The 11,580-nt window shown below is 42.6% G+C and overlaps 1 protein-coding gene across 4 annotated transcripts in view; it reads right to left on the bottom strand.

Annotated features, from left to right (window-relative positions):
• Positions 1-9,625: 9,625 nt before the first annotated feature.
• The window catches only part of SGCE (sarcoglycan epsilon), a 96,019-nt gene continuing 94,064 nt past the window's right edge, over positions 9,626-11,580 (bottom strand). For all 4 annotated transcript variants that reach the window (XM_073629583.1, XM_073629585.1, XM_073629584.1 and 1 more), the window contains one exon: positions 9,626-10,160. In XM_073629583.1, the coding sequence (XP_073485684.1) occupies positions 10,110-10,160 (51 nt within the window). In that variant the 3' untranslated portion in view covers positions 9,626-10,109. The remainder of the gene's footprint in view (positions 10,161-11,580) is intronic.

Genomic DNA, 11,580 nt, shown 5'->3' with positions numbered 1-11,580 from the left:
AAGATAGCGGAGGAGCCGGCAGAAGAACAGGACACCGGTCGGAAAGTCCGCTTGTGTGTACACTGCATAAGTGTATTTTAATGGTTTCAGGAAAGCTATTTGATGCTTTTTAAATGCCAGGGAAATGCCAACTGAATTTGTTGCTTTAGACTTAGAGGTTCCACTGCAAACACCCAGCTAGAGTATACTGACTTTAGCCACCATCCGTGTCTCAGGAACGTTGGTTATGTATTGTCTATGAAGCCGTGCTTCTAGGTCTTTGAGCACCTTTTATCTTGTCACTAACACCACACTGTTATACTTACCCAGGTTCCATGGCCATTTTTAATTTAGTTATCCCATCAGAAGTAGTATCCTCCATTTGATCTTCCTCCAAAGGTGTATTGCACAGGGTTGGGCAGGGGTGAGTACTTATAGTTGATAGATGGATTGTTCACAGTGGGGTTCACCTTTGTTTTTGTCTGGATTTTTTTTTACCTTGCTTGCCAGAGAAGGTCTACCTTGAAGATCTTTAGATGTGTTTTATCGGTACACCTTTGTACATTGTATTGTAAATGTATTGAATGTTATTTTTGTACTACTGTCTGCTCTTGTTTAAAAGAAATAAAAAATAATAATACAAGCGTATGTACTAAGCCTAAATGAAAAAGGACGAACTAAATCTGCTTTATTTAATAATTGGAATGGAGCTTCACTAAAATTGGTATTCAAATGAACAATATACCATATGTAATTAGACATATATCTAAAAGTAATTCTACACACCAAATAAAACGTGAGAGTGTATAGAATAAATTAGTCCGTAAAACACAATTATGTAAATTCTTGAAGTGACTTCCAACACCAGCATAAAGTCGTGCACCTCCACCACATAAAGTGCGTGCTTACCAGATGGCAAGCTATCATAAGCCTGCGGCTAATACCCAGCCAGGGCCTTTATCCAGGAAGTAAGGAATGGCAGCGCTGTACCACTTGATAGGTGATTAAAAAAGGTATACAGCAAACAGCTAGGGAGACTCGAACATTCAAAGGTCTTGGATGTAGACCAGGTATTACCCAAAATAGAAAGGAGCTCACCATAGTGTAAATTGTTTTATATACATGTATTAACCACTTGCCGACCGTCTCACGCCGATATACGTCGGCATAATGGCACGGGCACTGTACGTTACTCCCCTCCCGCGGGCGGGGGGCACGATCGCGCCCCCCGGTGCCCAAGGCGGTCGGTAGCCTTCCAGGAGCGATCCGTCCTGAGGAGGAGGCCACTGATTCATGGCTTCTCTCTCACAATCACTCCTGACGAATAAGAAGCTTCCTCTGCTTCTGAAACTGTAAACACAAGCAGAGGAAGTGAGCCCCTGTCACAGTGATACTAATAGCAGTTTTCATTTTTTTAATGATCACTGCATTAATGTCATTTTTTGACTGTGATAAGTGTTAGGGCTGTTAGTGGTAGGCCCCTTTAGGTCTAGGGTATCCCCCTAACCCCCCTAATAAAGGTTTAACCCCTTAATCACCCCCCAGTTAACCCTTTCACCCCGTCGCCAGTGTCACTAAGCGAGCTTTTTTCTGATCGCCGTATTAGTGTCGTGGGTGAGGCTAGTTAGCCTGTTAGTTATTTAGGTTCACCGTCAGGTTTTTATAGCGTTAGGTACCCCCATATACTACCTAATAAAGGTTTTAACCCCCTGATTTCCCCCTAGTTAACCCTTTCACCCCCTGTCACCAGTGATCACCGTATTAGTGTCACAGGTGATGCTAGTTAGCCAGTTAGCTATTTAGGTTCACCGTCAGGTTTTTATAGCGTCGGGTACCCCCATATATTACCTAATAAAGGTTTGAACCCCCTGATTGCCCCCTAGTCAACCCTTTCACCCCCTGTCACCAGTGATCACCGTATAAGTGTTACAGGTGATGCTGGTTAGTTAGTTTGTTTTTTATAGTGTCAGGGCACCCGCCGTTTATTACCCAATAAAGGTTTAACCCCCTGATCGCCCGGTGGGTTATATCAGTTGGGTTTTAGGGCCAGTTAGGGTCTGCGTCACCCCAGGCAGCGTCAGATTAGTGCCAGTAGCGCTAACACCCACGCACGTAGCATATACCTCCCTTAGTGATATAGTGTCTGAACGGATCAATATCTGATCTGATCAGATCTATACTAGCGTCCCCAGCAGTTTAGGGTTCCCAAAAACGCAGTGTTAGCGGGATCAGCCCAGATACCTGCTAGCACCTGCGTTTTGCCCCTCCGCTCAGCCCAGCCCACCCAAGTGCAGTATCGATCGATCATTGTCACTTACAAAACACAGGCCTGATCCCTGCGATCGCTAACAGTTTTTTTTGGTAGTGTTTGATACAGTTGCTGACAGCCTAGGAGCTTCTTTTCCTGTGAATCTTACTACTGTACCAGTAAATTTAGAGCCCAAAATGGCAAATCGAAGGTACACTAGTGAAGAGGCCTACAAGTTTCTGAGCATGACAGATAGTGAAGAGGAAAGTCATTTATCTGTCAGATTCATGCTCAGAATACGATCCTGTAGATGACAGTGGCTTCATGACCGATAGCTCTGACGACGGAGTTGTGGTCCCTGCCAAGGTCAGGCGTACCCGACCCTGTTCTTCTTCTGCTGTTTATGAGGTGCAGGAACCGCAGGGCTCTCGTATGGAGCAGAGAAGTACTAGTGCCACTCATCTTTATGGTGAACTGGCAAGCACCAGCGGCCTAGTACACCCTGGTCCTACATTCAGCACTGCAGTAACACGTGGTGACGTGGTGAGTCCCATAAGTGCAGTTCAAGCTGGCGAGGTGGCAAGCACAAGTAGTGTCCCGCTGCCACCAAGAAGACAAATACAGGCCCGTCAAGCCCATAGTGTCCTTCCTGCAGAATTTGCCAATCCTAACTGGGAGCCCACCACTTCTACAGCACCCGTACTTCCCCCATTCACTGGCCAACCCGGCATTCAGGTGGAAACTGTTGATTTTACATCACTTGATTTTTATTCGCTGTTTTTCACGGAAGATCTCTATAGATCTATTGTGGACCAAAGTGATTTGCATGCTGGTCAATTCATTGCCGCTAATTCCCAGTTGTCATGGGCGTCACTAAAAAGAGTGAGTTGCGGTCATATTGGTCCACTGACCCAATTCACCATACACCCGTGTTCTCTGCCTCCATGGCCAGGGCACGATATGAGCAGATTTTGCAGTTCATGCACTTCAACGACAATGAACTCTGTCGTCCTCGTGGAGACCCTGGATACGATCGGCTCTACAAAATTCGGCCGCTCGTAAACCACTTCAATGAACGTTTTGCAGCCTTGTTTACTCCCCATCAAGTTGTCTGCGTTGATGAGTCCTTGATTACATTTTCTGGCCACTTGTCTTTCAAACAGCATCTTCCCAGCAAGTGTGTCAGATATGGGGTCAAGATGTATAAGCTCTGTGACAGGGCCACAGGCTATACATGTAGTTTTATGGTTTACGAGGGAAGAATTAGTCCCATATAGCCGCCGAACTGCCAAGATTACATAGGGAGCGCTGGCAAGATAGTGTGGGACTTGGTGTCACCCTTATTCGGAAAGGGGTACCATTTGTATGTGGACAATTATTACACGAGCATGCCACTTTTTAGTCACTTGTTTGATCATCAGATTGGAGCATGTGGCACCGTGCGATCTAATCACCGGGGCTTTCCCCAGAGGCTTGTAGATTCCCGTCTTAGGCTGGGGGAGAGAGCCTGCTTGAAGTGTAATGGCTTGCTTGCTATGGAGTGGAGGGATAATAAGAATGTTTTTGTTCTTTCCTCCCTTCATGCAGACACGACGGTCCAAATTCCTACGGCGACTGGTGTTGTGGAGAAACCCCTCTGTGTCCACGAATATAACCAAAATATGGAAGGGGTGGACCTCAGCGACCAGTTGTTGGCGCCGAACCTAGTTGCCTGTAAGGTCAGACGCTGGTACAAAACGTGTCTGTATACTTATTTCAATTGGCTTTGCTGAACGCTCATGTGCTATACAGAGCTTCAGGATGGACTGGATCCTTCCTTAAATTCCAGGAAGAGATCGTCAGAACCCTTCTGTTTCCTGACGGTGCTCCACCTCACCTTCCCCAACCAAATGCAGTAAGCCGGCTGCATGAGAGGCATTTTCCGTATGTCCTCCCTAGTACTCCTACCCAACGAGCCCCCCAAAGAAGATGTTGTGTCTGTAGCAAGCGTGGATATAGGCGAGACACCCGCTATTATTGTCCTTCTTGTCCTGACAATCCTGGTCTTTGCATTGGTGAATGTTTTGAACACTACCATACACTAGTGGAGTTTTAGCGTAGGGTACAGCATTGCACAGAATAGGACGCACTTTCACAGGGTCTCCCAAGATGCCATTGCATTTTGAGAGACCCGAACTGTTACAGTTACAAAAAAAACAAAATAGTTGTTGTTTTATTGCTCTCTCTCTTTCTCTCTCTCTCTCTCTCTCTCTCTCTCTCTCTCTCTCTCTCTTGTTCTGCTCTTTTTTACTGTATTCTATTCTGCAATGTTTTATTGTTATTAAGTTTTATCATGTTTGCTTTTCAGGTATGTAATTTTTTTATACTTTACTGTTTACTGTGTTTTATTGTTAACCAGTTTTGGTTTTCAGGTACACCATTCAGCTGCAGCGCGGATTTATTTATCTTGAGAGCAACAGCATTTGCTCCCACGATACATAAATACATGACTCCAGCGCTGTAGGAGGTGATTTTACCACCACAGTTAAAAAAAAGAGCATATATGCCGAAGCATGAGGGCAGCAGGGGTGGAGGAGCAATTTGCTCCTAACTTTTGGGGCGGGTGCCTCCATGCTTCGGCATATATATATTTTAGGCACAGATTGCGTTAAAAAATGTTTTATTTTTACTATTTTTTTTTTTTATTTGCTTTGCAGGTATGGTATGTCTTACTGTTATACTGTAATGTTACTTTGTTTTATTGTTAACCATCATTTGCTTAGCAGGTACGCCATTCAGTTGCAGCATGGATTTATTTATCTTGACAGCAACAGCGTTTGCTCCCACTATACATAAAGCCGTGACTCCAGCGCTGTAGAAGGTGATTTTACCACCACAGTTAAAAACAAAATGGTGCATGTATGCCCATCATTAGAAGTGGGTGGATGAAGGGAGGTATTCTTCCCACAGGCTGCATGAAAAAAAATTACAATATGTGCCCAACAAGGACCAGCAACGTACTGGTATGTTGCTGGACTTTGTGTGGTTATACCAGAATAATGCCTGCAGGGTTAGGTATCATCTTGGTATCATTCTTTTCAGCCAGCGGTCGGCTTTCATCTAAAAGCAATCCTAGCGAATAATTAGCCTCTAGACTGCTTTTACAAGCAGTGGGAGGGAACGTTCCCCCCCTCCCCCACCATCTTCCATGGTTTTCTCTGGCTCTCCTGTCCCAACAGGGAACCTGAGAATGCAGCCGGTAGTTCCACCAGCTAACCATAGAGCTGATCAGAGACCAGAATGGCTCCAATCATCTCTATGGCCTAAGAAACCGGAAGCTACGAGCATTTCATGACTTCGCCGGATATAAACAGTGCCATTGGGAAATTGGGAAAACATTTTATCACACCGATCTTGGTGTGGTTAGATGCTTTGAGAGCAGAGGAGAGATCTAGGGTCTAATAGACCCCAATTTTTTCAAAAAAGAGTACCTGTCACTACCTATTGCTATCATAGGGGATATTTACATTCCCTGAGATAACAATAAAAATGATAAAAAAAATAAAAAATAAAAGGAACAGTTTAAAAATAAAATAAAAAAAGCAAAATAAATAATTAAAAAAAAAGCACCCCTGTCCCCCCCTACTCTCAAGCAAAGGCGAACGTAAGCGTCGGTCTGGCGTCATATGTAAACAGCAATTGCCCCATGCATGTGAGGTATCACCGCGAAGGTCAGATCAAGGGCAGTAATTTTAGCAGTAGACCTCCTCTGTAAATCTAAAGTGGTAATCTGTAAAGGCTTTTAAAAATGTATGTAAAACAGATAAAGGAAAAAGAAAAAGGCGCCTCTAGGTGCAGAAATAAAAACTTTTATTATCCCCAAAAAGGATTAAAAACACTTACAAGATCAAGGGGAAAGAGCATGTCATGAATATATGAAGCAGGCGATCCGGCATCAGGAAGTCCCAGTGTATCACAAATTTCCAGGGATAATGATATGCAGCAGCAGAAGGTCCCAGGATAACCAGCAGGTGAACACCCCAGGCTCTGGGAACACTGGTGAGGCAATCACGCCGTCTGAATCAGTGTGGAGCATAGATCCCGGAAATGACGTCAGCGGGAGGGGACGACAACCAGCGTGGACCGCAAACAGGAAGTGTGTCATCACATTCTTTTTTTATTTCCTTTATCTGTTTTTCTATTAAAGATTGCTCTTCTCCTCGAGTACAGCCCTAAGTGTTTGAAGATCACATCATCCGCCCAATATAGACACTATCTGCCTGGTTCTGACATTCTGAGCGCCCTTGATATATGTTTATCTAAAAATGTATGTAGTTTGTCGCCGCTTCACTTTTGTGTGCAATTTTAAAGCATGTCATGTTTGGTATCCATGTACTTGGCCTAAGATCATCTTTTTTATTTCATCAAACATTTGGGCAATATAGTGCGTTTTAGTGCATTAAAATAAAAAAAAAGTGTTTTTTCCAAAAAAAAAATGCGTTTGAAAAATCGCTGCGCAAATACTGTGTGAAAAAAAAATGCAACACCCACCATTTTCATGTAAACAAAAAGTGTCAGAAAGGGCTTTGTCTTCAAGTGGTTAGAAGAGTGGGTGATGTGTGACATAAGCTTCTAAATGTTGTGCATAAAATGCCAGGACAGTTCAAACCCCCCCCAAATGACCCCATTTTGGAAAGTAGACACCCCAAGCTATTTGCTGAGAGGCATGTCTAGTCCATGGAATATTTTATATTGTGACACAAGTTGCGGGAAAAAGACAATTTTTTTTTTTTTTGCACAAAGTTGTCACTAAATGATATATTGCTCAAACGTGCCATGGGCATATGTGGAATTACACCCCAAAATACATTCTGCTGCTTCTCCTGAGTATGGGAATACCACATGTGTGAGACTTTTTGGGAGCCTAGCCGCATACAGGACCCCGAAAACCAATCACCGCCTTCAGGCTTTTTAAGGGTGTAAAATGGTGACTTCACTTCCTCACTACCTATCACAGTTACGGAGGCCATGAAATGTCAAGATAGCACAACCCCCCCCAAATGACCCTATTTTGGAAAAAAGATACTTCAAGCTATTTGCTGAGAGGCATGTTGACTCCATGGAATATTTTATATTTTGCCACAAGTTTCTGGAAAATTGTTTCTTTTTTTTTTTTTTCTTTTTTTTTACAGAAAGTTGTCACTAAATGATATATTGCTCAAACATGCCATGGGCATATGTGAAATTACACCCCAAAATACATTCTGCTGCTTTTCCTGAGTACGGGGATACCACATGTGTGAGACTTTTTGGGAGCCTAGCCGCGTACGGGGCCCCGAAATCCAAGCACCGCCTTCAGGGTTCCTAATGCCGTGTACACACGGGCGGACTTTTCGACCGGACTGGTTTGACGGACGGAGTCCGGCGGACAATCCGATCGTGTGTGTGGGCTTCATCGGACCTTCAGCGGGCTTTTCCAGTCGAAAATCAGATGGACTTTAGATTTGAAACATGCTTCAAATCTTTCTGACGGACTCGAGTCTGGTCGAAAAATCCGCTCGTCTGTATGCTAGTCCGACAGACGAAAACCCACGCTAGGGCAGCTATTGGCTACTGGCTATCAACTTCCTTATTTTAGTCTGGTCGTACGTCATCACGTAGGAATCCGTCGGACTTTGGTGTGATCGTGTGTAGGCAAATCCGTTCGTTTAAAAGTCCGTCGGAAAGTCCGTCGGACCAGTTCGGACGAAAAGTCCGCCCGTGTGTACGTGGCATCAGAGTGTAAAATTTTTGATTTCACTCCTCACTGCCTATCACAGTTTGGAGGCCATGGAATGCCCAGATGGCACAACCCCCCCCCCCCCCCAAATGACCCCATTTTGGAAAGTAGACACCCCAAGCTATTTGCTGAGAGGTATGGTGAGTATTTTGCAGATCTCACTTTTTGTCACAAAGTTTTGAAAATTGAAAAAAAAAAAAAAATACATTTTTCTTTTCTTTCTTCATTTTCAAAAACAAATGAGAGCTGCAAAATACTCACCATGCCTCTCAGAAAATAGCTTGGGGTGTCTACTTTCCAAAATGGGGTCATTTGGGGGGAGTGGTTGTGCTATCTTGGCATTTTATGGCCTTCAAAACTGTGATAGGTAGTGAGGAGTGAAATAAAAAATTTACGCCCTTAGAAATCCTGAAGGCGGTGATTGGTTTTCGGGGTCCCGTACGCAGCTAGGCTCCCTCACATGTGGTATCCCCGTACTCAGGAGAAGCAGCAGAATGTATTTTGGGGTGTAATTCCACATATAACCATGGCATGTGTAAGCAATATATCATTTAGTGACAACTTTTTTTTTTTTTTTTTTGTAATTTTTCAATCACTTGGGACAAAACATTAAATATCCAATGGGCTCAACTTGCCTCTCAGCAATTTCCTTGGGGTGTCTACTTTCCAAAATGGGGTCATTTGGGGGGGGGTTTGTACTGCCCTGCCATTTTAGCACCTCAAGAAATGAGTCAAACTAAAAGCTGCATAAATTCCAGAAAATGTACCCTAGTTTGTAGACGCTATAACTTTTGTGCAAACCAATAAATATACGCTTATTGACTTTTTTTTACCAAATACAAGTGGCTGAATACATTTTGGCCTAAATGTATGACTAAAATTGAGTTTATTGGATTTTTCTTATAACAAAAAGTAGAAAACATCATTTTTTTTCAAAATTTTTGGTCTTTTTCCGTTTATATCGCAAAAAATAAAAATCGCAGAGGCAATCAAATACCATAAAAAGAAAGCTCTATTTGTGGGAAAAAAAAGGACGTAAATTTTGTTTGTGTATAAAATTGCATGACCGCGCAATTACCAGTTAAAGCAGCGCAGTGCCAAATTGTAAAAAGTCCTCTGGTCTTTAGGCAGCCAAATGGTCCAGGGCTAAACTGGTTAAAAACTAAAAGATGCCCTTACAAAAAGTAGAAGAAAATGTCACAGTTTAAAAGCCGGCCGGCTAGCGAACACCCGTCCACTCAGATAAACAACGCAATGACGTCAGCATGCCATTCCTCCCGACGCGCATTTCGTCACACACTGACGTCGTCCTGCTTTATGTTAGATATCTCTTCTTTCATAGCTTGTTGTACTGAACATGTCAAATAGGGTAACAAACCAATAACATGTCCACTTTCCTGACTAACAACTTACCTGTTGAGCCCAGATAGGGGAGGACAGTTTTTTTCCTTACTAGTTTCCAGTTTAGCCTACAGGTACTTTTTAGGCTGCTACAAGTATTTAAATAGCAGGAAATTTGAGAGCTGCATAGTAACATCCCAGAAAAGGTAAATAACTATAATTGGTGGCCCATTGTTATCCCTGCAGTGATTGCAAGGTTGTGATTTACCTAAAAGGTGCAAAAACACTCAAGAACGATATTTCTTCTATAAAAGTTATACTTTTTATTGCAGTTAAACACACATAAATGTTTACAGTGCAGAATGGGATGGCAATACCAGATCTGGTGAATTCTTACTATTTACAAAACATTGATCCTTGTGAATGAGTAAATGCTGGAATGGAATAAACTTTCACATATCCCTCAGTCGGTTAATTTAGTAAGGTAGCAATGAGCAAATTGCACGAATGCACGCTGCAACCGGCCAGCTACCATCTTATGCTCTTTTTGATGAAGAATGACATTTGATTGACTGATTGTCCATCACCATTGCTGCTTGTACTGCCACCCTGTGTATATTGACTGTTCTTTGTTGTAGTTTTAATAAAGTTCATTAAAAAAAAACTTGTACAATTTATAAAAAAATCAAGATGGATGAAACTGTCCCATGAGCCATGCAGGTGGGTCATTTTCTTGGTTAGAAAAGCTGATCTTTCTTTTCTTTTCTTTTCTTCATACATTTGTTATAAATTCATGGCTTCTGTTAGTTTCCTCTCTTCAGGTATACCATTGACCTGCAATAATAAGGAACATTCCAGTCAAAACTGAACATTAAACCTTGGGAGGCCTGCCTCCATCTTCATTCCTGTGGAAGTGTCGATAGTTCATCAGTCCCACATTTATAAGCAGTCTGGTGATCTGAGAACCCCTTCCTGTGATACATGAGAGATGTTTCCGAACAAACCCACCGAAATGCTTGTGCTAAAAAGTTTCACACTGCCATAATCAGATCCATATGGTCCCTTATGGACTAATTTTCAGTTCATTGTTGCTGCTGATTTTTGATCATTTATATAAATGCCGAAGAATAAAGCGCTCACAACAGCCAATGGATTGCAGATGGCATTTCACAAGGACGAGTTACAAAATGACAGTTGTAATCTGATTGGTCACACACAGACTTTTCTCCATTTATTGTCAACTATTCAAAATGCGGCATAAGATCAACTAACATGTTTCCTTTTGAGCTACTACAGAATGTTACCAATTGGGATGAGCATATCGAAATCCGGTTCTCAGGAGGTTTGGTGAATTAAGCACCAAACCCCATTCCATTCTATGGGAGCTGAATCTTATTTTTTATCTGGACTTTTTCAAGGCCAGTTTGTAAGCTTTTGTTCGAAAGGGGCATGGGTGGCTGGGCACTGGAGGATATGTATAAATTAAACAATTCTTAAAAATACAGTGGGAAGAGGGTATTTTAATGCAGTTTAAAGGAAATATTACAAATACTCAAATGCTTTTAATAACTTAAAACTGCAAATTAGATTAGAGAGCAGTTCAATGTACTACTTTAGTGGCATGTTTTATTTACCAACAGCAGCTGGGGATCTGTCACTTAAGGCGGCCATAGATGGTTGGAATCTCAGTCAGTACCTGATTCGAACCATATATGGACAGGTTGATTGTACCCAAGTTGATCAATTGATCAACTTGGATACAACCAGCCTGTCAGAATTTTCATGTGATTATTGCCAGTGGCTATAGCCACTAGCAATAATCAGTGTGTGTTCTCCCTCCCAGGATGGCACCCCGCACTCCTACCCCGCCGAAAGAACACAATAGCTCCGCGCAATTCCTGCATCAACACTGAAGCCCCATACACACTATCAGATTTTCTGCTGATTTTTTCCCCTTCAGATTTACCAAAACCATATAATATGAGGTCAAACCTTAGGAGTTTCAATTTGTTTGCAATCAGGCAGGCCCTTACACTACATCAGGGATCTTCAAACTACGGCCCTCCAGCTGTTGCAGAACTACATATCCCATTAAGGCATTGTAAAACTCTGACATTCATAGACATGACTAGGCATGATGGGAATTGTAGTTCCCGAACAACTGGAGGGCCATAGTTTGAAGACCCATGTACTACATGGTTTTGGTAAATCTGAAGACAAAAATCAGCAGAAAATCTGATAGTGTGTATGGGGC

The sequence above is a fragment of the Aquarana catesbeiana genome, linkage group LG05, assembly GCF_042186555.1.
Source record: "Aquarana catesbeiana isolate 2022-GZ linkage group LG05, ASM4218655v1, whole genome shotgun sequence".
Classification (NCBI taxonomy): domain Eukaryota; kingdom Metazoa; phylum Chordata; class Amphibia; order Anura; family Ranidae; genus Aquarana; species Aquarana catesbeiana.
This window is presented reverse-complemented; position numbering and strand designations above follow the sequence as displayed.